This window comes from Eschrichtius robustus, chromosome 12 (assembly GCF_028021215.1).
Source record: "Eschrichtius robustus isolate mEscRob2 chromosome 12, mEscRob2.pri, whole genome shotgun sequence".
In the NCBI taxonomy this organism is placed as follows: domain Eukaryota; kingdom Metazoa; phylum Chordata; class Mammalia; order Artiodactyla; family Eschrichtiidae; genus Eschrichtius; species Eschrichtius robustus.
This window is the reverse complement of record NC_090835.1, coordinates 43,750,891-43,778,890: the sequence shown is the minus strand read 5'-3', so window position 1 is coordinate 43,778,890 and position 28,000 is coordinate 43,750,891. Positions and strand designations below refer to the sequence as shown.

Below are 28,000 nucleotides of genomic sequence, written 5' to 3'. Positions count from 1 at the left end.
TATGCTCCGAGGCTGGAGTTCTTTCTCTTTCTCTCCCCTTCAGTTTTTTTTTTTTTTTTTTTAAATTTTATTTATTTATTTATTTATGGCTGTGTTGGGTCTTTGTTTCTGCGCGAGGGCTTTCTCTAGTTGCGGCAAGCGGGGGCCACTCTTCATCGCGGTGCGCGGGCCTCTCACTGTCGCGGCCTCTCTTGTTGCGGAGCACAGGCTCCAGACGCGCAGGCTCAGCAATTGTGGCTCACGGACCTAGTTGCACTGCGCATGTGGGATCTTCCCAGACCAGGGCTCGAACCCGTGTCCCCTGCATTGGCAGGCAGATTCTCAACCACTGCGCCACCAAGGAAGCCCCTCCCCTTCAGTTTTTCTTCTGATTAAATCTCCCAGGGAGACAGTGGAAAGTCACGTCCCCACAGAGGTATTAGCTGAGTGGAAGGACGAAGCTGCTCTCACGGAGTCTGTGTGGGCCCAAGAAGATGCCTCACCCCCTTGGAGATCCCGCTGTCGTCATCTGCAAGGGTTTTCACTCCCCTCCTTACAGCCCTGAGAGGCCAAGGGCTGGTACTGGTCACCCCATAGGCTCAAGGTCACACAGGCATGCAAGTGGCACTAAGCCCAGAGCCAGTGACTCCCTGCCCCACCCAGGCCTTGCCCAGGTAGTCCCCGTGCTTTCTGGGAATGGATCTTGAACAGTAGAAAGGCTCTTCGTGGCATCAGGAGGGTGGTAAACAACTTTCTGGCGGGTATTGATTCCTTGAAGGCCTGTGTGAAGGAAGGACCTGGCTCAAGAGGCAGTTCTCAGAGAGACAGCAGAGCAGGGAGGGTAATCTGGCTTGAAGTACCAACTCAGTTCTCAGGCTACCTTAGCATCCCTCCCTCTGGGCTGGCCTGGGAGGTGCCCGGGAGGATCTAAGATGAGGGGCAGGGGGAGATCAGACCATGGGAGGGACCAGCCCAGCCCAATCAATACCTCCTGCCTGGCCATCAAAGCCCCAGCCTCATCAACCTGGGCCAATAGCACAGAAGTGGTCCAAAGATCCCCTCAGAGCCCAGGTGCCCTCCCTCTGCTGCCTGCCTCTGGGTCTTTTCCTGGGAAGAATCACAGCCCTGGGTCCATTCCCTGCTGGGCCCAGGGCCCCACCCAAGGGACACCCTACTGGTGTGTGGGTGCAGGGAGGCTGAGCGACAGAGGCCTGCGCACCACGGCCAGACTTGAGCAGTAGAAGACACAGGAGCTCAGCCGGCCATTTGCGGTGCCGACCCTGCCACCGTGCTGGGTCACAAGCAGCACAGACTGCCAGTGAAATAAAGCGACAGCTAGTTGATAACAAAACTGGAAACGTAAGGAAAGCCCCCACTCACTTGCTGGGCCTGGGTGCTTATTAGGTGTGTAATTGCTGAGCTTCCATTTCAGGAAATGTCTGAGGGAAGGAGAGAAAGAAACTCCCTAAGGATCCCCTGGGGCCGAGTGTCCCCAGAGACTGCTGGACTTCGGGTCTCTGCCAGCCCTCAAGTTTTATGATTGAATTAAGGACTTGTCCCCAGATGGTTCACTTGTGTTCCCAGTGTATTGCACAAGTAACTTAAATGGCACTCACTGACAAATAAAAAGTAAAATTCTCAAAAGCCTTATGTTAAGTAAGAACAGCTGACACACAAGAGCCCATACGGTATGATTCCATGTATAAGAAGTTCCAGAACAGGCAAAACTAATCTATGGTGATAGAAGTCAGAAAAGTTGACTGGAAAGGGACAGCGGGTAACCATCTTAATTGGCGTGGTAGTTAAATAGGCGTGTACATTTATTAAAACTCATCCAGCTGTACACCTAAAATCTGTGCATTTTCTTGTATATGTCTGCCTCAATTTAAAAGAGTATCAGGGCACAAGGGTTGCACATTTGGCTATACTGTGTCATGGACACTTCTGCCATGTGGACTTTGTGGATTAGTGGATTGGCTTATCCCTCTGGGGGCTAAATGACCCTGTAGCATAGGGCGCCTAGGTTTCTCTGGGCGCATTTCTGTCTCCTTCAGTGCACACAGTAGGTGCCCCAAAAATGCCTAGGTTGCCGTGGCGTCTGTGCAGTTCCGCTGCGGAACCTTTTTTCAGCCCAGGGAAGGTGATTTGGAAGGAACTGGGCTGGAGAGAGACTTGGGATGCTGATTGCTGTCTCAGAGGCACCTCTGTTCCAGGAGGGTGTTTCCTGGGCCACAAGTGGACACCTTTCTGGCCCGATTGTATGTATTGTGTGGGTGTAGCTCTACAGGGTCTGGGGCAGAAGTGCCCCAGGCTGACTGAGCCAGCTCTTCAACTTCTGGGCTCTGTGGTCTCAGAATAGTAGATCATCCAGGTCTCCACCCAGGAGACCCAGGGCCCAAGCAGCTCTGACAGCTCAGAGCTGCTCAACACATTATACCTCCCTTAGTCATGGAGCGGTACAGGGCATTTGGAGGAAGACTCAGGCTTGGGGGAAGGGGGTGCTGTGTGCTGGGTGGAAGGGGCCCTACATGACCTGGGGAATTTGTGTTTCCCCTGGCCTGGCACCAAAACACCACTGAACACTCAGATGAGATGATGGGATGAACTGCCACTTCCCAGCCCCCAGGTCCCCATCCTTACAATGGGGAAGGGGGATGAAAAGGCAGGAAGGAGGCTTGGGCTGAGTTCAGGGCTCAGGTCAAAAGTGCCCCTCCCTCCATGCAGCTCTTCCATCAGCTCCCAGTCCAGAAGGGGGCCTGGTCTCAGGGACCCCCTTTTCACCCCTGCCTGGAGAATCACTTCAGCAGAGCAAGAGGGTGAGGTTTTACTGTCAGCTGAATTAGCCTCGGCTTCAGCCTGACTGTTGGAATAAATGAGATGCAAATGCATGTAAATGAGGGCATTCCCGGCTTCTGGGGTGGGTGTGTTCACCTCTGGGAGGGATGGGGATGATTCTGCAGGACTTCCCGGGATTGCTGGGGGCTGGGATGGCAACTAGAGAAGGAAAGCCCTTTCATGATGCCTCTCCCCCTTCCCGAGTTCTGGGGTCCAGACTGGACAGGGTTAATGCCTGTGCAGCCTCAAAGGAGAGGAGCCTGCAGGGAGCCGGTTAGCTGAGGCCCTGCACAAACAGGGACGTGCCAATGTGCCTTTGATCTGGGAGCAGGGACCTGAATGCACAGGCCGGCGAGCACCAGCTGGCACCCCCGCTGAGCCTTTGTCCAAGCGGTTACCCCGGGAGAGCCAGGACTGTGCATATAATTGCCTGGGCAGGAGGGATGGCCTGAAACACACTGTCGACCCCTCCCCTTCCCCCCACCCCCTACCATCCCAACCTGTGGCTGGAGCCAGCACAGCCACCAACAGCAAAGGCCAGAAACCAGGGTGGCTCTCCTCCACCCATCCCCACCCTCCAACCCTCCTTCCACCCATCCCCACCTTCCAGCCCTCCTCGCCTCCGTTTTCTGCTCCTTCCCCTCCCCCACCCCCAGGCTAGCCTGAGGCCCAGCCCCAAAGCAGGTGGAGTTCTGTAAGGGTTTAGGGCCCCGTGGCTGGAACTCTACGACAGTGCCATCCAATAGAGATATAATTTGAGTTACAAATGCAAGTCACATATGCAATTTAAAATTTTCTACTAGCTGCATTTTAAAAAGTAAAAAGAAACAGGTGAAACTAATTTTAATATATTTTATTTCACCCAGTACATATATCCAAAATATGATCAGTTTAAATTTTAATCGATATTTAAAAGTTAATAATGAAATAGGTGACATTCTTTATCATGCTAAGCCTTCCAAACCAGTGTGGATGTAACAACAGCACATCTGGATGGGCACTAGCCACCTGCCAGGTGCTCGCTAGCCACAGGTGCAGAGTGGCTTTCCTATGGGACTGGGCAGCTCTACCTGGTGTGGAGAGCTGGAGAGAAAACCGATGTCAGAGAAAATGCTGACTCCGGGCAAGGACAGAAATTGGCCAGGTCTCCCTGGGACCATCTGGCCATACAGGCTGCGAAGAGGGAGGACCAGCCTCAGAGGAGGCTGATGGGCCGGCTCTTAGCTTTGGAGCGAGGATCACAGACATACTCAGCCCAGGTGGGCAGGCCACAGATGGCCCTGACCCTTCCTCCCTGCTCTCCATGTCCTCAGAGGTGGGAGGCAATGTCATGCAGTGGTTAGGCTTAAGGCCTGGCTTCAGACAGACTGAAGCATCAGATTTCCCATCTGTACAATGGGGATAATAACATCCCCTCTTCCTAGGATTGTTATAAGGATGGAATAAGCGCAGTCCCAGGCACATAATGAGCAAGTGATGCTGCTGGGATGACCCACCCCAGCTCATGGTTGAGGAAACGGAGGTCCAGAAGGGGGGGAGGGAGAGTGGTAATAACGTTGTCCCAAGGTCACAGTGTGGGTTAGTGGCTGGGCAGTAGGAAGGTTAATCTGGCACTCATTCATTCATGTATTCATTCCTTCATTCATCAGGTCCTTATAGGCACCTCTTTGGGGCCAGACTGTGCTTTGGGAGCTCAGGACACAGCCAGAGGGAGAGGCAGATGTGGAAGCAAATTACTCTACCCTGTGATGAAGCCAGTATAGGAATGCAGTGTGCCAGCAACGCAGAGAAGGGAAGGGCCAGCCAGGTAGGGAGGACTGGTGTGGGCAGCGACAAGGTTTTTCAGAGAAGGGTCTTCTGAGCTGGATTTCTTAGGAGAAAAAGAATGGCAACAATAGCCACAATGATTATAGCAAATGACACTCATTGAACACTTTCTGTGTGCCGAGCGTGTGCAAGTATTAATACACTTATGCCTCAGAACATCCCTGTGAAATAGGTACTATAATTAACCCCATTTTACCTATGGGAAAACTGAGGTAGAGAACCATCAGTTAACTTGCCCAAGAACATACAAGTGGCCAGGACCCAGGTTCACACAGGCAGTCTTGCTTCCAAGCCATAGCCCTAACCATGCCCCTATCCCGCATAGGACTAGGAAGTCTTCCAGAGATACAGGGGTGAGCAGACCTGGTCACAGGGCTGGGTTCTCTGGCCCAGGGCCTTTCCTCACTGCCAATCTCAACAAGACCGAGTAGAAATTTCCTTAAAATCTACCGTACTCCCTTTGATGATGACTTTTCCCCCTTTCTTGTCATCACACCTGTTGATTTGGGACCCATCACCTAGGGAAGAAAAGTATCCTAAGAAGTCATTTGTAGGGCCATGTACACAGTGGGTGCTGATTAAATGTTCACTGAGTCATTAAAATGAGTCTATGGGTTGGGGTGTTGATTAGTTTCAACGGGTTCTCCTCAAGGGAGAAATGAAATGGCTCCTGATACTCCTCACACCTGTGGGGAGTGAGCCCCTGCTTCAGGGCCACCCACACCCTCTCCCTGAGCCCTCAGGACTGAGGGGCAGTGGAAGGGTACAGGTGGAACTAGTGCCCAGGGTGGTGGGTGCTCCAGCCCGAGGTCACCTGGACTGCAGGGCGGGAAGGAGGTGCCCAGAGCAGAGGAAGCTGGCAGAGATTTTCTAGGAAGCCAGGGAATCACTTCCACAGACCTCTTTGAATAAATTTACATGGCAAAGAATATTCTGCGCCTGTTGTGTTCCAGAGGCTCTGATTCCAAGGCGACCAAAATGCCAGACGTGACTCAGGAACTGCCTTCAGGAGCGGGGAGGAGAGTGGGCAGGAAGGGGCTGCAAGGAGGGGTTAGGCTGGAGTCTGCTCCCTCCTCACCCCAGGGATGGCCAACTGGCCTGGTTTGTCCAGGACTGAAGGGCATCTGGGATGCAGGAATTTTAGTGCTAAAACCAGGGAAGTCCTGCGCGTCCCTCCTCCACCCCAGCACTGCATGGCTGCACTGCAGGCTGCCGGGCTGTCGTGTCCCGTGTCACGGCATTGTAACCACCATTGACTGAGCACCAGCTGTGTGCCCTGTGCATTCAGGAGATCGTCTTTCAGGAGGAGACAAAAAAGATGAGACAGTCTAGGGGGGTCCAGTTTCTGGTGTGAGCAGTCCATATTCTCCCCCCACAGCATTTCCGCCCTGATGTGAATTCCCACACCTACAGGCCAGTGACTCAGAGGAGGGGGGACCCAGCCTTGCCCTAAGATCAGGTTTCCAAGATGTTTGGGGACACCAGACCCACGCTACCAAGTGTCAGAGAGCAGCCGAGGCCAGGAAGAGATCCAGGGCTGGATGTGGGGCTCAGCCTCCTGACCCAGAGGAGGGAGGTCAGTGTGGGTGGGCAATCAGAGAGGGCGTCCTGGAGGAGGTGGCGTAGTGAGGGGAGCATGAGGTGGCTCTGCCGTGCACAGCGCATGGACAGTGTTTGGCAATGTCTGAACTAAGGAGTGGTGGGAGCTGCACATGGTGGGTGGAGGGAAAGAGGGAGGAGGCCGGTGGCAATGGGATCAGACTGGTCCCAGCTGGGGCCAGGAGGCTCATCCCAGGGCCCTGGCCTTGGGGATGGAGGCCTGATGTTTGGTGGAGCTGGGGAATTGTGGCCAGTGTCAGAGGAAACGGTGTCAGGAGGAGCCAGTTTGAAAAGGAGGGTTCACAGTTTGCTCCCAGTAACTCTCAGGAGCCAGCAGAACTGAGGGAGAGATGCACCCAGTAACAGAAGCTGATGAACTTGAGACAAGATGGAGTAGGGGGTCCCTAGAGCTCAAGGGACACTGATAGGACAGGGGAAACTGGCCCAAGAAGAGGGATCATCTGGAAGAAGCTGTCCTAGCCTGGGGAGCAGGTGTAGGGCTGGTACAGATGGAGAAGCTGGTGCAGATGGAGAAGCTGGTGCAGGTGGAGAAGCTGGTGAAGGTGGAGAAGCTGGTGCAGGTGGAGAAGCTGCTACAGGTGGAGAGACTGTTGCAGATGGAGAAGCTGGTGCAGGTGGAAAAGCTGGTACAGATGGAGATGCTGGTACAGATGGAGAGACTGTTTCTGGTGGAGAAGCTGGTGCAGGTGGAGAGGCTGTCCTGCGTGAGGGTGAGAGTCATGGGGTGCCGGCATCTAGAAGGGTATGATCTTTGTGTGATCTTTGAATCAAATCTCATCCAGGCTCCCCTACATGATGGAGCTGTGTGAGATAGAGGCTCCTTGCACTTCCCCAGCCAGAAGTGGGTCCTCCCTGCAAAGCTGGGGGCCTGCCCTCCCAGGCCTGAGGGGTATGGCTGGGCCTAAGCCTGGAGTGTCCTCAGATCTACCCCGATCTCTCCTTACCCTGGCATCACCGGAAAGCTTGCAGCCAGGGCTCAGCCCGTCTCAGCCTCAACAGGGCGTGGGCCCTGAGCTGCTGAAGGAAGGGCAGGGCCAGAGCCAGGTGCAGGCATCGAGAGAACAAGGGAGAAAACGGATCCCACCCACCCACAGTGAGCCACCTGTGGGAACCCAGAGACAAAGGACGCTCTTGGCAGGTTTACTTTGGAACCTGAAGCTGCCTGGCTGCTGGGGAGCAGGGAACTTCATCTGGAATCTGGTTTCACAAACTGCCGAGTCCCAGGGCTTCTGGTGCCCTGCTGGAGACCAGCTGGGGCAAGACCCTTCCGAGGACCCAGGGCCCCGTCATTGGGGCTTCGTTATTACTATATTAAATAATAATATCTAATAAGTGTTGTAATTTTGAAGTAGCCATGGCATTAATGATATTTGAGATACTGCAGCCCCTGTAATGGAACAGGGAAATAGCTGCATTTCTACTGGTCACAGGTATCGCTAACACTTCCATCTTGCTGCCTACATTCATAATGGAAGGAAATGTTAAATTTCAGGTAGAGGTTAATGAGAATGAGATGCAATTCCCCCCGAATTTTTTCCCCATCACTCCAAGAGGTCTGTTAGGTTCCTCTGAGCTGCAGAGACAAACAAAGCTAGTCTCCTGACTGTTAGCAGTCGGGGGAGTGGTTATCCAGTTGCTGACTAGAGGGGAACCCCAGTCAGAGGGACTGGAAATTATCTATTTCTTGACCTGGGTGCTAGTGACTGGCTGAGTTCAGTTTGTGGAAATTCATCCACCTGTGTGTACACTTAGGATTTGGGCACCAATCTGTATGAACAGTTGACTTCAATACAAATTTTAAAAGCAACTCTACCAGAACAGATGTATATGCAGGTGCAAGCTTGCGTGCACACACACACACACACCACCACCCACACACACACACACACACACACACACGCCGCTATGTACCAGGGGCCCTAGGTCCATGGGTGTCCACGTGTCTCTAGAACCCTAGCAGGCATGTGGACACAGATGGATACAGTGAGACAGAGAACACTATTTTTAGGAAATAATTCCAAGTAAAAGAGGAGGCTTCCTGATTTACAGGACTAGTGATTGCTCACAGTGGAGAGGATTGCCCTGCAAGGAAGGGGCTGCTGTCATCCAGGCTGCCTTGTTTTTTGTTTTTTAATAAAAAAGAATAATGACTTTATTGTTTTCGAAAAAATAAGATCATCATAAACAATTCAAAACTGAAGAAAAGCACAAAGAAGAAAGTTTAAAATTACCTAAACTTCCACCAGCCAAGGAAAAAAAGTCACCATTCACATTTGGTGATGAGTATTACAGACGCCTCTCTTTGTTCACGCAAAGACGGAGGTAGACAGGGACAGGCTTTTATTAAATAGGGACCTACTCCTTCACCTGCTGTTTTCAAAAAAGATGTTCCCTTAACTTTACTGGAGTGAACCAGAAGAACAAGAGGCTGAAGAATGGGGTAGTTCTGACGATGTCTGTCCTGGGGCCTCTCTCCTCTGGCTTCCCTTCACACATTCCGTGCTGCATCTCCCTGGGGACCAGAGGCGCCCTTTTGAGACCCGGCTGTGTTGTGTTTGCTCACTGTTTACCTGTTACCTGGCCATGTGCCTACTTCACGGTGATTGGAGCCTGGGCCCTTGGCGGAGTGTGTGCAGGGGTCGGGGTGGCAGCCGCTCATTGGGGTCATTGGTGACATGTATCCCAGGAGTCAGATCAAGGCAGAGCTGGTCTTTGACGGAAAGGGATTCTGTCCTGGCAGAGATCTCCAACAGGTGCCTGGCCCTGCCCAGGTTTGATGTAATTAGTGACACGGCCTCCCCCTCCCGGTGGCAGTGGCGTCCCAGTCAGGAGCTACGCCGACCACATCCTGTTTTGGTGGGGCAGTCGGGTACACATTCTCTGGCCTCCGTATCAAGAGTCAGAGCCTGTTCACACCAGGTCCTGGATCATCTGAGGCCACCGGGTGGCCACATTCTCCCGGTTTGGCGTCACATGCGGCTGCCGGCTGGACGTCCTAGCGGAAGCGCGGTCACCATTTTCTGGTTCTGCTATTACTCGAGATGGGCCCTGGTTTGTTCAGACTCAGGAGGAGGGGAGTGAGTGGAGGCATGAGGAGTCTGGGATGCTCTGTCAGCGTTTCCCATCTCTGGAAGGATGCCTCACTCTGGGGATTTCTTTGAGATCCTCTCAGGGGGCTCTGTGGCAGTTGTGTACACAGCTCTGCGGTGCCAACATCTGGATGGCAGCTGCCAAGTTGTTACCCAGCTGTTTCCAAAAACCTGCAGGACTTGCCTGGGCCTCGGTGAGCAGATCCAGATACCCCCTCAGTGGCCAGATGTTGGAACCTCCGTGCCCCAGGTGAAGTCTGGGCACCCTCCCCCACGCAGGTGCGTGGTGCTGTGGGAAGACCAGACAGAATGTCCCCCACCCTCTGGTCCCACCACTCAGGCCGAGGATCTGCCTGGAAAAGAAGCCCAGAGTTGGGACCTTGGCCCAGGAGGGCTCTGATCACCCTCCTAGGGTCCCAGGGTTTCCTGTAGAGGAGACAAGCTGAGAGGAAGGGCAGCAGTGGGTACCTCCTAACGCCCTTGCCCCTCCTCTACGTATTCGTCATTCATTCCATCCTTCATTTGTTCAGGACCAACCCGGCCAGAGATCTGAAATAAAAAGGTGACAGGCCCCCTTCCTGCCCCATGGAGTGTCCCCCTCAGCCCAGGGTGTGTCGGCATCAGTTGTGAGAAGTGCCTCAAGGTGGGCTTGGTTAAGGAACCAACAGGTGTGAGTGTGCCCTTTTGTATCGAGTGGGGTAGAATGAAGGGTCCCCAGTGACCCAGTCACTCGTGCCTACTTGCATTCAAACGTGCTCATTGGGATGGGAAAGGGAGGAGTGACCCTCCTGCGGGTCCCCATGCATTCCCTGCAGCCTGGAGGGCTCTGGGTTTGCCCAGGCCGGCATCCGCCAAGTGTGCCTGTGGAGAGGTGGGGAGCATCTTTGCCAAGATGCTGGTCCTTCCCTCCACCAGCCCAGCCACTCCCCCCAGGTCTGGCCACCCTGCCCCCTGGCCGCGGGCGCAGCATCAGCCCCATGTCTGTGTCTTTCAGCTTCCCTGCAGGCAGCGTGAGGACAGCCTGTGCCCCAGAAGCAGGATGAGAAGATGGCAGACTTCCTGTTACCTCGGGGCACCAGCAGCTTCCGCAGGTTCACCCGGGACTCTCTGGCGGCCATCGAGAAGCGCATGGCGGAGAAGCAGGCCCGAGGTTCAGCCGCCTCGCAGGAGAGCCGAGACAGGCTGCCCCAGGAGGAGGCTCCCCAGCCCCAGCTGGACCTGCAGGCCTCCAAAAAGCTGCCGGATCTCTACGGCAACCCACCCCGAGAGCTCATTGGGGAGCCCCTGGAGGACCTGGACCCCTTCTATAGCACCCAAAAGGTGACTGCTGCCCACCCCCGCCCCACCTCCCTGCAGCATCCCTGTCAACGCAGCAGGCAGCGAGAGGGCCTCGCCTCCATACGGGGCTCTGTTTGGGGTTGGCTTCCCTGGGCCTTGGGAGGGTGAGTCATTAGTGATCTATATTCCAATCACCTTAATGTTAGAGTTCCGGAATAAAAGGCCAGAATCATGCAGCCTGAGATGGTTCGGTGCTATGAAAGAAAGAGCAGGCGGCCACACTTGAAATCTTGCCTCCCTGTGGAGTATCTACTTTGGGAATCATCTGTGGTTAGATTCTCACCCCTGGAGGACTCCTCCCGGTCCCGTGGTATGTGTGAATTGGAGTCGCGCCCTGAGTCCAATTTGGGCCCCGGAGCACAGCATGTGATCCCTCTCCTAACCAGAGACAGCATGTAGCCCCCATCCCCCGCCCCACGGAATTTGCTAGGCACTGGCTGTGTAATGACAGCTTAGGCTGGGGGCCACGGCAGCAGCATCCTGGGCCTTGTGGGCTGGTGATGGGGCCATGACGGCCAGTGGGAAATCTGAGAGGGGTAGGGAGGGGTGGTTCTGCCATTGTCCCTCCTGAGTATAGGGAGAGGAAGGGGCTTTTGTCCACTAGGGCAGGGTAACTCAGGCTGCCTCAGGCGTGGATTTCTACCCAGGAGGTCAATTCCCCCATCTGGGTCCCCTGCCCTGGCCTCAGCCCTGCACCCAGCCAGACCACGGGGACGCAGGGCTCCTGCAGAGGCCTGGTCCCCACCCCAGCTGCCCACACTTCGGGCCTCACTGCCGGAAGAAGGCGGGTTTGAATTTGGGGGAGGCCTTTCCCCAAAAGGCTGGGTGCCGAGGAGGATGGTTCCTGCCCACATCACTGCAGTTGGTCCAGGGCTTCGGAAGCACTGAGGAAGTGAATGTGAGCACCTGGCGGGTATGAGTGTTGCGTGTCAGTGTCACCAGGCGTCTGAGTTGTGTGCCACTGTGCATTGAGACTGCATTCAGGAGACCAGGAGTCTGAGGGTGGGAGAGGTGCCGATTGTCTCCGTGTGTGCAGGCACATGTGAGTGGGTAGGTGGAAGGAAAGCCCACCCAGGCTATATGCACAGGTGGGAAAAGAGACCTTGAACCTGGTCTCGATTCCCCCCGCCACCCCGAGTTCGAGTGACTCAAGCTGGGTTAAGGTGGGGGCCTGGGGCCACGGTTGGGGTCAGAGTTAGACTAGACATTGGGATTAGTCAGGTTGGGTGGGCCTAGGTCCTGGTTGATCAGAGCTGGAAGTGAGAATTAGGGTCGGGTTAAGGCTGCAGCTGGGGACGAGTCAAGGTTTGAGTGGTGCATCAAAGTGGCGATGGGGTTGAAGTTAGCTGGGACAGGCAGGAGTCATGGCACGGGGACCCAGCTGAGAGTAGGCCGAGGCTGGGCTGGGCTTTGGGGGGCTGGTGGCAGTTGAGCCTGGTAGGAGTCAGGGACACTCTCCTGTCCCTGTGATCGGGGACACTTGAGTGGTGGCCCCAGGTAGGATTCTGGTCTCTAACCTCCCGTCTCTGCTTGCTGACCCCCGGTCACATTGCCTGCAGCCCCACCGGGTGATGCAGGCACCACAGCAGAACTTTCAGTCCTCATCTATCTGGTCAACTTGTCTCCCCAGCCCCGAGTAAATAGAACCTTATCTCAACAGCTCAGCCCTTGGAGAAGCACAGCCTCAGGCTATGCCACCTCAGCTGCACCCGCTGAGCCAGGGCAGGGACAATGGACTGCTGTCCTCAAGGGCGGCATCTGGCTCAAATGCCCACTCGATGTGCTCGTGGCTCAGCCTCCAGCACCCATTGTCCACTCCCATGCCCCGTTGTGCTGTGTAGATAGAATCTTCTGGAAGCGTGGGGAGCGGGTTTACCCTGGGCTGCACATGATCCCCCGAGGAAGACACTAGGTCGTGTCCTCTGGGGTCAGATGGGGCTGCCATGTGTCTGGACTCCAGGAGACACGGTCCCCGGGAAAGCTTCTCTCTCCTGGTCTGGGCTCTGCATTTTCCTCATCCCTACTCTCACCCATTAGTCCTCCCTGCTGACCCAGCTCCCTTATCAGACTCTCACTCCTCAGTGGGCCTCGTGGGGAAGCACAGAGGGGTCAGAAGGGAGAGGGGAAGGAGGGGGCATCAGCTGGGTCCTGGCCTCCGCTATGATAACAGCTCGGCTAGGATCATGAAAGGCCTCTTCTGGCTGGGACTGTAATTTTCAAACGAAACTAAATCCACCCAACCTGACAATCCCTTAAACTTGATCTCGTCCCACCCCAGCCGTGGGTGACCCAGCAAGGGTCCACTCACCTGCCAAATGTGCCAACTGCCCCTACCCCCCACCTCTCCCTCAGGCCCTCTCCTCTTCCTCTCACCCTACACTTTCTCCAGAGTTCTAGGGCTCTGAGCCAACAGCTGCCCCCCAAAAGCCTCTCTCCATAAGGGCCTAGGGGCCGCCACCCGACCTAAAGCAGCTCTCCATCCACAGACCTTCATCGTCCTGAACAAAGGCAAGACCATCTTCCGGTTCAGTGCCACCAACGCCTTGTATGTCCTCAGCCCCTTCCACCCCATCCGGAGAGCGGCCATGAAGATCCTGGTTCATTCATATCCTTGGCAGTCTGTCCCCGCTGTGTGGGCCCCAAACAGGGAGGGGGGCGGGTGGTGGAAGGGGCGTTTAGGGCTGAGGGTGGTGCTGATTCCCGGTCGGTCCTCAGACGAGCACACAGTTGTCATCTGGGGGCGGTTGGACATCAGTCTCTCGGACCCCACCCCGAATCTGCATCTGCATTTTAACAAGATTCCAGGGGATCGTGGGCACATGAGAGTTTGGGAGATTCGGCTCTGATTCTTCAGGAGAGAAACATCCTAGCAGCTCAGCTACTGAGGATCCCAGAAGAAATGAGGCCAATCAGTGTCCCCTGGTTCTGGTCTTGGCTCCACATGTCCCCTCCCACTGCACCCCCTGGGCCTGCACCTCCCCGCCTACCGGCTGGGACCTCAAGCAGGTCACGGGGGCTCAGCCAAGGAAAAAACGCTTGCCAGTAAAGAGGCCTCTGGTTTATTCACACGTGGGCCTCTTTCGAGGGAGGCATCGCTTGCTTTTTGATTAGGTGTTGACAAAGTGTTTGCAGTTTCCGAGTATCTCAAAGAACTCTAGTTAGCGTTAAGTTATATAAACCACAACCTAAAAAATCTTCAGGCTGTGGAGGAGAGCTACGGGATGGCTGCAGTGTGGTAAGGGATGGGTACTGGTCTTTGGGCCCTAGAAGGACCCCATTCGGGCCAAGCATGGGACAGGGAAACGGCTGTTCTCTGGACTTCAGAAAAGGGGCCCTACACATGGAGCCTCTCGGGGCGGCGGGGCAGGTGTCTGGCTGTGGAGTCAGAGGCATCTGTGTTTCACCGTGAGGGCCTGGGCAGCTTTGCTTTAGCTGCAGCTGACTTGCCTGTTAATTGAATCAATGATGCTGGGCTCAGTGGTGTGATTAGTTTTGGGGTTGGCAGGTTGGCCCGAGAGCTCCCCAAGGTCCCCCCTCAGTTCCCCCTCCGGATGGACCTTTTCTGAGGTGAAGGCGAAGGTCTTACCCATTAACCTCTGGTCAGGGCAGGAGGCTTCAGGAAAACAGCTGCTCAGTGGGGGACTGAGTAACCGAGACAGATGCTGACTGCTCGGGGGGCCTTTCCTGTCCAGGCAGGGATGAGAGTAGCTCTTTCCTGGCTCCACTGTCTGCCCACCTGTGCCCCGGTGCCTGATCCCAAACCCAGGGACCAGTCGGAGGGCCTCAGGGCCCCGTTTGTTTTCTGCATGCAGACGCTCCCCAGCCCCCTCCAACTGGCTCCTGCCTTTCTCATGGAGATCCTGAGACACATGTGTGTCCAGGGACCACCCCCCGCTCCCAGCCCATGCAGGCCATGGCTGTGGCATCAGCAAGGTGATCTCTAGGGTGGACAGACACTGTGGGGAGAGACTATATTCAGGGGCAGCCTACCATTCACAGCTGCCTCCTACTTTATGAGGCAAGGGTGGTCCTGGGTTTAATTTTGAGCCATTCTGCAACCGTTCCCAAGCTCCCTGTAGGTGCCAGGCACTTTGCCCGGCACCCTGGGGGTGTCAAGCTGAATAAGACCCTGTCCTTGTCCCCTTGGGAATTTTATAGTCCCCTCAGAGTGATTAGACAACCACACGAGGAGTTGTCATTTCTGCTGGCATGTGGGCATAGCCTGGAGAGAGCAGTGCAGCGGGAGGAAAGGCCAGCCGCCTTCTTGCTCGGAGCCTGTCTCCGGCCTCACTCCAAGGGTGTTGTGGCGTCCCTGAAAGCACGCTCCGGCTCCCACCTGGGGCTTCTCCTCCAGGTATCTAACCAACCCAGCTCTGTTTGGCAGCCACCGCAGCCCCTAGGGATGCAGCTGCAGTCCCAGGGTTCCTGCAAAGCTGGGCCATGGGGCAGCTGAGGCCAGGGAGGCGGTAGGGGCAATGCAGTCCCCAGCCTGGCCAGAGGGTCCACCGAGCGGTGGCATTGAGGCTGTGCGGGGCTGGTTCCGCCCGGCAGGACCGGCCCTGAGGTCACTGAGGTGGACCTTGTCTCCCAGGGCAGCTGCCCCAGGGAAGTAGCTCAGCATCTGGGAGACCCTGTGCTGGGCTCTGAGCAGCTACCTTGACGCTCCACTGCCTGGGGATGGGAGCGCACTGCTGGCCTCCAATAGCGCCCCTTAGCGGGCTTGGGGGGCACTGAGGGAGAAGAGGGGCCTGGATTGTGGGGTTTGGGAGCAGCCCCTCTGTGTCCTTGAGTCTTGCCATCAAAGTGTGGTACACCAACCAGCAGCAGCAGTATCACAAGGATCTTATAGGAATTGCTGAAACTTGGGCCCAGAACCCGCATTTTAGGAAGGTCTCCATGATTTTTGCACACACTGCTCTAAGGCAGTCATTTCCAAATGTCAGTCTGCCAGTGGCACCTGGGAAGTTTGTTAAAAATGCAGATTCCTAGCCCCTTCCAGACCAGAATCACCAGTGTGAGGCCTAGAAATCTACAAGCTCTTCATGCATTTCTCTTTTTTTCAATCAAGATACAGTTCGCATACCATAAAATTTACCATTTAAAGTGTACCATTCAGTGGACTTTAGTATATTCATAAGGTTGTGCAACCATCACCACTTTCTAATTCCAAAACATTTTTATCACCCCCAAAAGAAACCCCATGCCCATTGGCAGTCACCATGCATTTCTAGTGCCCACAGATTTCAGGTTTTGAATTATGAGCTTTCTCTCCATTTACATTTTTTTTTATTGTGGTAGAAAACATGTAACATAAAATTGACCATCTTAATCATTTTTAAGTGTCCAGTATAGTCATATTAACTATAGGCACATTGTTGTACCATAGATCTCTAGAACTTCTTCATGTGGCAAAACCGAAACTGATTGTTGGCTTACATGTCTATAGCCATTCAAACATCTCAGTCCCCAGTGTGCAAAGTTCTGTGCCAGGCCCTTTGGACAGGGTGGTAGGGGCAAAGACTAACTTACAAGGGGGCAGGAATGCAGTCACTGCTCTCCAGAAAGAAATCCCGCTCACTTGCGACAATCCAGGCATTCCCAGTGACATGCTGGTGATCGCGCGATAACTCAGTTCAGCTTTGCTCTGGGCTCCACGCTTGCAGCGCGTCCCTGGGAAGTTGCCTAAAAAGTAAATATGGGCATGTATAATTTTTTTTCTGAAGTATTTTTGTTATAATCCTGCAGAGTGTGTTCCTGCCAGGATTAAATAAAAGAAACCAACAGAATGCCAAATTCTACTGCAGTCACATTCAGAGAGGCCGCACGTTCATGGCAAGCAGCATTTTGCCTTCCTGGGTGCATAGGATCTGTTCACAAAATCCTCCCACATTCCCCTAGAAGATTCAAATGGGCAATCAAACCACATGTTTGTGTGTGTGTTTGTGTGTGTGTGTTAATTTAATAGCACAAATATATGAAAATACCCCGACCATTAATTCCCTTCTCTTTGGGAGTTTTTTGACTCCTTAGGATCTGAAGACAGGCAGCCCCAGTTTCAGGCTTTCCCCACAACCCAGGCTGGCAGTCCTTGCTGGCATTTTAATTATGAGGCTGGGAGTGGGTGTTTGGGGACAATGACACGGCAGGATTGAAGATGTTCAGCTGAGCTCAACCCTGGAGAGCTGGCCTTTGCCTCTGCCCACACATGAAACCAGCTCAATCATCGGCCTGAAACCACCAGGCAGTGCAAACAGGTGTGCCCTGGCCGGGAGTACACTTGACTTATCTCTCTGGTATTGGCTGTGTGGGTGGCTCCATGGGGGACCCAGGGATGCTTGGGTGGAGTCACATGGACTAAAGGCTCAGTCTAGGTAGGAAAAGATCACATACACAAGAAAGACTGAGAATAGTGGAAGGGCTGTCCTCAAGGATAGGAGAGCCAGGCAGGGTTTTGAGCAGTCAAGTGGCAGAGACCAGAGTCTGCGCACCTCACCCTCCATTGCTGTGTCTGGAAAAGCCAAAATTCATTCAGGGAGCACTTGTCTTTTCCCACCGTGTGACCCAGGCCCTGGCTAGCTGGGCTCAGAAGAGCTGTCTACTCTGGTTCTTCCCTAAGTCTTGATGCTAGACCTTGATTCGCCTCTGTCTGTGTCCCGCCAAGTCCTCTGGTCCAAGGCGGCCTGTCCGCACTGCTGCTGTCTGCCAAGTGACCGTTTCTCTACTCTAATGAGAGCTGTGAGTGGTGTGTGCACTGAGAGAGGGCTTGGGAGAGGCTTGGCTCCCCAGACAGGGGTCTTCCCAGTTCTGAGCCTCACCAGGACCAGCTGAGCTGACTGACGGCTGGAGGAACCCTAACCAGCCTCCAGTGCCTGTCTAAATGCCTCCTCCAGGAAGCCTTCCTGGCCAGCCTAGCCAGAGGCGGGTCTGGTTTCTCATAATATCCTATCTTGGAGCAGTTCAATGGCTAAGAGGCCTCCCTGTCTCCCACACAGAGCCACGCACATGTGCTCACATGAGGTTTGTTCTTAAAAATGACAAATAATTCTATTCCTCTTCCTGGATGGCCGTCTGCTCACACTTTACAGAGCCCTTCACCCTGTGGTTTGTACCCACAGTCGTTTTCTGTGACTGCGGTAACAAACTACCACAAACTTCACCACTTGAAACAACACGACTTACCACCTTATAGTTCTGGGGGTCAGAAGTCCAAAAAAGTTCTCACTGGGCTAAAAAGCAAGGTATCGGCAGGGCTGCAATCCTTTTTGGAGGCTCTAGGGGAGAGTCTGTTTTCTAGGTTTTTCTGTTTTCTGGGGGCTACGGGAAATCCTCGGCTCTGGCCCCCTTCCATTTCCAAAGTCAACAACAGCTGGTGGAGTCTTTCTCATAAGCATCATGGTGACACCTCCCTCTTTCTCTTATAAGGACCCTGTGATGACATTGGGCCCACCCAGATAATCCAGGATAATCTCCAGATCCTTAATTTAATCACATCTGCACAGTCCCTTTTGCTGTATAAATTAACGTTTATAGTTTCCAGGGATTAGGATGTAGTTGTCTTTGACGGGGGGTGGGGCATTATTCTGCCTACTAGAGCATCCTTCAAGATAACCTCTGTGCCTCAGTCTCCTCATCTCCAAAATGGAGACAAAATGGAACACCTCCTGCGTTCTTGGGAGAATTGAATTAGTTAATAGATGCAGAGAATAGAGCCTGGCACCTAGGAAGGGCTCACTAAATACTTGCTCTTAGCATCATTACTTTCATATTTCAGGAATCATCTGATCCTCAGTTGGTTTAGCAATGGATCTGTGGGGATGAATAAAGTCTGGTTGAGGGGCTTGTTAACTGCCTGCCCAGTGAGGAAAGCCTTGGCAGGGAGCCGGGGTGTGAAGAACGGGAATGTGTGTGTGCACACGCGCACGTGCGTAGGGGAGAAGGGCTACTGAGATGGGTATCTGATCCTGCCCTTGAAAGCTAGAGAGGAACTAGGCCTGGCCATGGAGACCCTCCCCCAGGCAGAGGGATGCACAGATACCAAGCTGAGGGAGGGACCTCAGTGTCTGGAGAGACACCCTCTGGCCAGGGAGGAATCGAGGTTCCCTGAGGCCCTGGCCGCTGAGCTGAGCAACTCTGGTTTGAGCATCCAAACCCTGGGGTGGGTGTCCCAAAACCTGACCCCTCTGATCTCAGATGAGAAATTGGAGAATTCGTTATGAACTGGGGGCCAGGTCTGACGTGCTATTGCCTGATTCCCTGGATTCCCTAGAAGGAGTGCTGGAGGTGTGGAGGGCATTCACCTAGATTCCTTGAGATATCCCACCTCTCTCCCCAGCTGGGCAGGCCCCCCACCAAAGTCAGTACCCCAGCTCAGCCCCATCTCCAGTCTGACTGCATTGGGCTCCCCATCGGGCCCGAGGCTGGGCGAAGCCATGGGAAAGGGTGGAACTGTAATGGGGAGGGAAAAGGCAGGCCCCCGGAGCTCAATTACTGCAGCTCCTGGGCTTCCCGTGGGAATCGCCTGGCTGGCAGCTGCAGGGAAGGGAGGCCCAGTTTCCTCTCTCGGGCCGGGGAGAGGATTTGTGGGGCAGCAGAGTGTCCCCGTTCTGGGCTGGGCCTCTCGGGGGTGCCCCTACCCACAAGAGGCCCAGGGTCTGGCCCTTGTTCCTCTGTAGGTCCGGTAGAGGTAAGGGAGGCCATGGCGGTCAGTCAGAACTTTGTCCAGCCTGAAGCAGCGTCTGGGACTTGGAGCCAAAGAGTCAGGGATCATGGTGGCGCAGTGGTTAAGAATCTGCCTGCCAGTGTAGGGGACACGGGTTTGAGCCCTGGTCTGGGAAGATCCCACATGCGGCGGAGCAGCTAAGCCCATGCGCCACAACTACTGAGCCTGAGCTCTAGAGCCCACGAGCCACAACTACTGAGCTCGCGTGCCACAACTACTGAAACCCGTGCGCCTAGAGCCCGTGCTGCACAAGAAAAGCCACCGCAATGAGAAGCCTGCGCACCGCAATGAAGAGTAGCCCCCGCTCACCGGAAATAGAGAAAGCCCACGTGCAGCAACAAAGACCCAACACAGCCAAAAGTAAATAAATATATTAAAAAAAAAAAAAAAGACTCAGGGATCAGACAAGGCCTGGAGCAGTTCAGTGTGAGGCCAAGGGCCCAGAGGATGCCGGAGACGCAATCCCAGCATTTGAAGAGCTCCCCTTCTGGTGGGGACAGATGGGCACTGCCATTCAGGGAGCCAGACGTGCTAAAAGAGGGATGCCTGGTGCCATGGGGGTGCAGCAAGCAAGGAGTCAAGGCAGGCTGCTCGGAGGAGGCACTCCTTGAAGGAGGGAAGCAGTGTACTAGGCGGAGCAGAGGCCACGAATGAAGAGCATGTGCAAAGGAGGAAGCAGCCAGAGATGTGGTCCCCTGCCTCCCCCCGGGTCACAGTGTCCGGACAAGGCATGAACGTTTTGGCAGATGTCCTAGTTCAAAGGTCAGCGTGGGCTGCTCCCATAGAAGTGGAGGAGGGGACTCGGGGCCCTGCCACCGTGGCTTTCCTCTGCCCGAAACAGTGGCCCCTGAGGAGCTGTTTATAAACGCCCATCTCCCTCTCATGTGGCCAAGGACAGGGCTCCCACTAGGCCATGGGTAAAAACCTCTGAGGTCTGGGGGCCGGCCCCACCCACCTTCTCTCCAGCATGGGCCCTACAAGGGACTCTGCTGTTTGAATTCAGGTGTCTGGTCCCTGTTGGGGGCTGTGGAGCAGGGCAGGTGTCCAGCCTCAGTGGGGAGGGGTTGGCAAGGACTGGGCAGAGCCCCGGTGCGTCCCCTGGGAGCCCCTGTCTCGTTGATCTGGCAGCCCTGGCCTGGCGGTGCCGACACCTGGGGTGGGACCCCCTGGCGGTGGCAGCCCGTCTGGCCCCCTGCAGGCGGCTTTCCTTGACCCTGCGCCATGCTCTTCAGCATGCTCATCATGTGTACCATCCTGACCAACTGCGTGTTCATGGCCCAGCACGACCCTCCACCCTGGACCAAATATGTCGAGTGAGTATCTTCAGGGCCTCTCCAGCCAGCCCCTCCCACCCTGCCTTTTCGATTCCAGACTCTTGGCCTCAAAGTTACCTCAGCAGAGGCCCAGGGACTCACCCACCTGGTGGGGGGGGGGGTGGTCCTTGCCCTAGCCCTTCCCTCTTTCTCTGCTTCCAGTCCTGCCAAATTCATGCTTTAAGTTATGTCCTCAGGAGAGGAAGCTCTCCAGGTTGGCAAAGTGAGGGTTTCTCCCTGACCCACCCTAAAGAGGACTGATGGTATTGGAGAAGGCTCTGAGACAATACTACTAATAATTGATTGAGCACTTAGTGCATGCCAGGCACTATCCTGGAACAATAAGTATCATGTAACCCTCATGACAACCCAATAGGGCAGGTACAGACACTATGCCCATTTGACAGATGAGAGACAGAACTGGAGAAGTAACCACCCCAGACCTTGCAGCTAGGGGGTGTGGCTGCTGGGAAAAGGCCCAGGACTATTCCGACCTCAACACCACACTCTGCTGCCTCTTTTCCCTAAGTCCTGCTTCCTATAAACCATTTGCACAGTTTTAGAAAACCGTACCTGGTTCTTTCTTCCCAAATGAACGTACCTGACCCATAGGTTCTAAGTGGAACCCAACAGGCCCTGTTTTTAGGGGACCAGCGAAATGTTGGGGACAGCCTCTCTTACCTAATTGGCTTGCCTGGTGGCGCTCCTTGTTCACACAGGACCCAGCAGCACGGTCGGTGCTGGGGTCTGCGTCCAGCTGCTGAGACCTGGAGCAAGCATGGCTGTGGCCCTGTGGGCTGCAGTCCCAGCATCCGAGCATTTGGGATTGCTCAGCTGGCCCCGGACACAGAGAACAGCAACCTCCCAGCCTCAAGTGTTAGAACATCACCCCCCTTTCCAGGCCCAAGGTAGACAGCTGTCCCCACCTGCCTGTAGGTGGTTGAGGATGAGAATCCTCCCGTCACCGAGGAGCCACAAACAAGAGTGAGGGGCCATGACTCTGAGTGTCCTAACTGTCCCAAAGTGGCCACCGTATGCCTGTGTACCTGGACCCCCAGGGCTGGGGTGGGGAGATATGTGGAGGGTCTTGTTACATCAAGACAACCGAGAGACAGAAGATGGAGGGTTCACATGGGCATGCACAACGCTGAGTAAACGGGAAGATGCAGTAGTTGACCAGGTGTTTGGAATGAAGCTCCGGCCCCCAACTCCAGCTCTGCCATGGGGGCTTTGCAGGGAGCCTGGTCTGAGAGCCCTCGAGAGGGAAGCTGCATAGGGCTCCTGCCAACCTGGCCTGCGGGCTTCACCCTCCCTGAGAGAGCCCACCGGTCTCTCCTCCCCAGGTACACCTTCACTGCCATCTACACCTTTGAGTGTCTGGTCAAAATTCTGGCTCGAGGCTTCTGCCTGCATGCGTTCACCTTCCTTCGGGACCCATGGAACTGGCTGGACTTCAGTGTGATCATCATGGCGTAAGTACCTCGCCCCTGTGCTGTGCGGGTTCGGCCACACTGACAGGCGTGGCGCCACTCCTGGCCCCGGGCTGCCCAGCCCTCTCTGCCTCCCTGCAGAGGCAACATCAGCTCTGCAGGAGGAAGATGGCGTGGAGGCCCTCGGCTCACCCTGGTGGGGAGAGACGGGTTCAGAGTAGCTCAGGCGGCCATGCTGGTTAGGCCCCCTGGCTCATTTGTGGCTCCGTGGCAGCCCTTTGCTCAAGGGACTTCATTAAGATTCTGGTTTAGCATCCTCTGCCGGTTCTGTCAAGGGAAACCAATGTTACAACCTGAAATCTCTGGACCACTATGAACAGTGACCTGGATTCCAAGGTGATTTAAACTGCAGGAAAGAGAGCAAAGGAGCTGGAGAAGTGGCTGGGCATCCCCAGGAGCTTATGCCAGGTGCCCCAGCATGGCTGCAATCTCCACTCAGTCAATGTCTGGCACATTGTGAGACGCCTGGTCACTGACATGATCCAGTGGGTCCTCACACCAGCCAGAGAGGTCACCTGGATGGGGGTTCCTTACTCCCATTTTACAGATGAGAAAACTGATGCCAGGGACACAGTAAGCAAATGTGACCCCAGGCCTGCTGCCATGCCAGCTGAGGCCCCACTTCCTTGCCAGGGAAGGGACCCTTGCTTAGGGGTTGGGTTGAGACATGCCACTCTGGATGTCTCAGGCAATGGATGCTGGTTTCTGGTGGAGATGAGTGATTAGGGCAGGCCTCCCATGGAGGAGTCATGGTCAGGGGCTCAGCCATCAAACCCTTTCTGAAAGCCTGATGTGTGTGGAGAACCCAGTGTGTGCAGGGCTGGGCGCCGCACCTTGACAAGAGCAGAGCTGACGAGGGTTATACTCCCTACCCTTATAGAGCCTCAGTTTCCCCACTGGTGAAAGGTCGGTGTTGAGCTGGGTGGTATCAGAGGTTCAGTTCAACTGCCACTTTCTAGGATTCTCAGATTCACTGAACCCACCAGTTCATGACAAAGTCTTTATTTACCCTTGGATGTGAGCGGCTCTGAGCTCATCCATGCAGTAGAGGAGAGAGGAAAAGAGGGAAGCTGGGCCCTGCTGATGGGGTGCTCTCTGCCTGGTGGTCAGAACATGCATCAGAACCCGTTTCTAGGCACGCTGCTTGTGAGCTGACTCCAGCCTGCTGTTTTACAGGTGGGGAAACTGAGGCTCAGAGAGGCTACCACTCGCCCTGAATCCAGTGTAGATTAAGGCCTGGGCAGAGCTAAGTGAACAAAGGAAAGAGTAGTGGGGTGTGGGGGACAGAGTGTGCAGCCTTACAGGCCATGATAAAAGCCAAGTGTGATGGGAGCCAATGGGAGTTAAAAGCAGGGAGGGACGCGGTCTGATTTACATTCTAGGAAGATCACCCTGGCTGCTCTGTGGACAGGACTCTGTGGAGGGATAAGGGGGGAAGTGATGGAGCAGCTCAGAGGCTATTTTAGTAGCCAGGAGAGAGAGGACTGTGTCTGGGACCAGGGTCCCAGTGGAGAAGGTGAGAGACATGGTCAGATTCTAAGTATATTTGAAGGTAGGGCTGACAGGAGACCTCAGGGTGACTATTGGCTTGAGCAGCTGAGTGGCTGGTGTGACCATTCGTTGGCCTGGAAAACAGAGGAAGGAGAAGAATCAAACATCCGGTCTGGAATGTATTAGGTATGAAAGCATCCAGGGTAAGATATCGAGTCGGCAACTGGATCTTCCAACCTGGAGTTCAGGAAAGAGGTCCACTCAGAGGTATAAATTTAGAAGCTGTCGGGATACAGATGGTATTTAAAGCCAGGAGACCGGATGAGATCATCTGGGAGTGTCGCCAGGGAAGGGAAGCCGCCTGGGGACTGTACCCTGGGACGCTCTAACATCCTGAAGTCACGAAAAAGGAGGATGGAGTGAAGAAACTGGAGGGAACCGCCAGGGAGGGCTGAGGAAAACCAGGAGAGAGCAGTATCCTGAAAACCAATGGGCGAATGTGACTCGACTTGAAAGAAACCACAAGGAGGCTGAGGAAGGTGAGAACCAAGATGGACCGTTGAAGTCAACAACATAAAAATGGTTGATGATTTTGACCTTGACAAGATGGCTTCCAGGGGAGTGGGAGACACATGGCTGATTAGAGGAGGCTTGAGGGAGGGTGGGAAGAGGGTGGGGCGGGGGGGAGGCAAATGTACCCATCTGCTTTGTGGGGTTTGCTCTAAAATAGGACCCAAAGTAGGGTGGTGGCCAGAGGGGAGGATGGGTGAAGGGAGGACCTTTAAAGAAGGGAGGCATCTTTGCAAGTTGATGGGAACAATCCACGAGAGAGGGGAAGTTGGTGATGGAGGAAAGGGGGCAATTGCAGGAGCAAAGCCCTTGAGCTGGCCCGAGGGGTAAGAATCCAGGGTCTGGGTGGAGTGTTGGCCGTAAGAGCAGGGAAGGCAGAATTTCAAGTGGCAGTGGAGGTGGATTGATAGAGCCGATAGTGAGAGAAGGAATTTCTCTTCTGATTGCTTCTGTTTTCTCAGTGGTAAGAAGCAGGATCATCAGCTGAGAACACAGAGTTGGGAGGCAAGTCTGATGTGTGAGGAGGGAGGGAGCATTCTCTGTCAGAGACAGGGGCTTGCACTCATGGGAATGGAGTAGGATGGCTAAGGCTAAGGCGGGCCCAGGCTCCAAGGTGCCCTACGGCGGGGGTGGTGGGCAGTGATCCACGGGCCCCTGAGGGCTCGAAGTCACAGGAAGGGGATTCAAGAGGATAGAGCATCTGCCTGAGCCTTTCCTACCTTCCCATCCTAGAGCCTCAGCAGAACTGTGTCATGGCAGCAACTCTCCCACAACCCGGGCCCCTTGTCTGATGGCAGGAGCCAGGCTTTGGCTTGTCATCAGCCCATGACTGTGGGAAATGCTCTGAGTCCTCCCCATCCAGCCCTTAGCCAGTCCTCCTGTCCTGTCTCATGCCAGTCAATCCCCGTGGAATCCCGCAGAAAACCTCTCCCTCCACTGGGAATCACAGAGCAGGAGTACCTTCCTCACCAAGCCCTCCTGCCTTCACTCTGGACCAGAACCAGGCGAGAAAAAGCAGAACGGGGCCTCAGAGGCCACCAGACTACTTCCCGGTTTCCGAGCGTCTCACAGAAATGGTCCACTAACTTCCCCTGGGGCTGCCTGGGTCCATTGGCATGTCAGGTTTGTGCTCTGGGCTGGATTGGCCTGGCACTTTGATTGACAGTGCTCCTGCCTTATGAAAACAATGAATTACTGCCGTGGTAATGCTGTGAAAAGTGTTCTGCTATAGCCAAAATGATTCAATAATGAGGGGCTCCTAGAATAATCAGAGGAGTCTTAAGTGGCAACAAGGTTCTATTCAATGAAACTCCCCATCCCACCCTCCGTTTTACAGATGGAGAAACTGAGGCTCAAAGAGAGCCTACCACTTGCCTAAAATTGTAGAATGAATCAGCAGCAACGCTGGGGCTCAAACCAAGTCTCCTAACTCGTAACCTTGAGAAGCACCCCTATTCTGATGTTTCTGGCTAGGCTTCCACCTGATCCCCAACCCCACCCACTTTAGAATTGTGGAGGGTTGGAGGGGGTGCCAGGAAGCCTGCCAGGCTCCACTTGCAATCCCGCAGCCAGAGCTCTTCCTGTCGCCCCCTTTGAGCTGGGCATTACCTGCTAGTTAGCGCAGCCTCCCACCTTCTGGGGTTGTTATGGAAACCAAACATGGAGGGGAAGGGAGGGAGGGCAGAGAGGAGAGGGTGGCAATCACTGCAGTAGCTAACGTGCTGTCCGTACCTCTGCCTAGCAGCCCAGGAGGGGCCGTCTGCCTGGAATGGGAGGGCTGCACAGCAAGATAGGGGCAGAGCAGGAAGAAGGCCAGGGTCTGCCTTCCTCATGGTTCCTCAGCCTCCGAAAGGCTCCCTCCTGCACTGGGGCTGGTGTGATGGGGTGGAATTCTCACCCACCACCAGCTGCTTTTTCTGTGTCAGGGCCCACGATCCACCCCTGCAGCTGTCTGCCCCTGCCCAGCCACTTGGCCACAGCAGAAAGAGTAGAATGGCTTGGAGGAGTGTTTTGCCAGCTTGGCAGGAGCAGAGCTCCACCCTGACCTGGGCCACTGCTGAAGCTGGCCCTTTGCTAAATACAGGGTCTCTCCTGCCTTGCCATTCTCCAGGGCCCCAAGAGAGGCTTTGGTGGGGGTCTAGGGCCCCAAAATGGGAAGTAGCCAGGCACTAAGGTCTGGGTCAAGTAAAAGAGGCGGCAGCCCCCGTGTCACAGACGTGGTCACAGACACACCTTGTCCTCACCCTGCTCTGTGCCCCACCGTCAAGTCTTCTTCCTCCTCAGTATTGCTCTCCCACGTGTGACCTGACTTCACCCACAGTCAACCACTGGCTGCACGCTGTTCTCAGCCACACAGCTGGCCTTGAAGGCTGCCGGAAGCACATACCTTGGGGTCTCAGCTTTCCTATGCCCAGCAGGTATTGAGCAGAGGGCAAGCATTGTCAGCGCTGGGGGCCCTGAGGAGGTGGGGAAGGCAGGGTCTACACTGGGACAGGCGAAGACAGGCTAAATCCAAGCAGGAGATGGGCAGGGCTTCACAGGAGACACGGGGGGCCAGGCAGGGTCTGGAAGGGAGAAGAGGCTGAAGCAGGGACGGTTCGTTCCCTCTCCAGTTGGCACAGTTCTCTGCCCATTCCCTGTAACCAGAAGAGACAGCCTTGAAGCCAGTGTCCTGAACAAGAAAACTTTGTCCCAGGCCACACGCATTGGAGTAGCAGCAGGAAATGGATCCAGAGCCATGCACAAGCTGGAACTGTGGCTTCCATGTAACAGCGACATCGGCAATGGTCCAGGTTCAACCTGGCAGTCCCATGGCCGCACCATGTCTGGACAGAGAGTCCAAGCCTGAGAGGAGAGTGTGGGACAGAGGCCTGAGGGTCAGAGCCTTCACAGAAAGTAGAAGAGCCATCAAAAGTTGAGAGGGAGCTTCGACTAAATCAATAGATGTATATGGGCCAGAACAAGGGAGGTGACTTCTACGCACCCCGGAACACAGGGCTGCATCTGACTGTTGCGCCCAAGAAAGATTTGCAAGCTGCAGTGAGTCCAGCAGAAGGAATGGAAACCACACCATGGAAAGGATCTGGTGTAGACAGAAGGAAAGCTCTGCTGAGAATGAGTCTGCTGACTTCCCAGCTCTGAAGGGATGTGGAGAGTAAGGAGGGAGCAGGCCTCGTCCACAGGACCCCGTAAAGATGGAATAGCCCCATGAGTGGATGGAGAGGAAGCTGGTGTCAGCCCAGGGTCAGAGCTGGACCCGGCTGACCCGAGGACATTGAGTCCCTTGGCACAGCCTGCCAAGTCCCTCCCTGCAGACCCCAGAGCTTGAAGACAGATTCAGAAGCTCTGAGCCGAGTGGAAGGGCCTGGAGGTCCACAGTGATAGGCAGAGTGAGTCTGTCAGCACTGTCAGCCCACCCTCGACACTCACCCAGTGTCCCTGGACTGATGTCACTCAGACACCGGGTCGGACACGGTTGGTTAAACATCAGACATCCTGAGTCTGCTGTTCTTTGTCAAACATCAGACACCTTTGGTTAAATCTCAGACACCCTGGATATGAAACCTTTGGTTAAATATCACAAGTCACTTGCCACTGTCCCAACAGGCCTGGTCACACACTATCCATCCATCTCTCAGACATCCTGGTCATGTGACCCATCCACACGTGTCTTCACGCTCTGCTTGGGCGGGTCCCTGCCAGCCAGAGACCGACTCCTTCCTCCTGTGA

General features: G+C 54.8%; 1 protein-coding gene across 7 annotated transcripts in view; it reads left to right on the top strand.

The window, feature by feature from the left end:
- Positions 1-10,385: 10,385 nt before the first annotated feature.
- The window catches only part of SCN5A (sodium voltage-gated channel alpha subunit 5), an 86,097-nt gene continuing 68,482 nt past the window's right edge, over positions 10,386-28,000 (top strand). For 6 of the 7 annotated variants that reach the window (XM_068558911.1, XM_068558916.1, XM_068558913.1 and 3 more), the window contains exons 1-4: positions 10,398-10,670; positions 13,175-13,293; positions 20,631-20,720; positions 22,064-22,192. In XM_068558911.1, the coding sequence (XP_068415012.1) occupies positions 10,398-10,670; positions 13,175-13,293; positions 20,631-20,720; positions 22,064-22,192 (611 nt within the window). Of the gene's footprint in view, positions 10,671-13,174; positions 13,294-20,630; positions 20,721-22,063; positions 22,193-28,000 lie in introns of all 7 variants that reach the window. The other variant, XM_068558917.1, reaches the window with a different exon arrangement.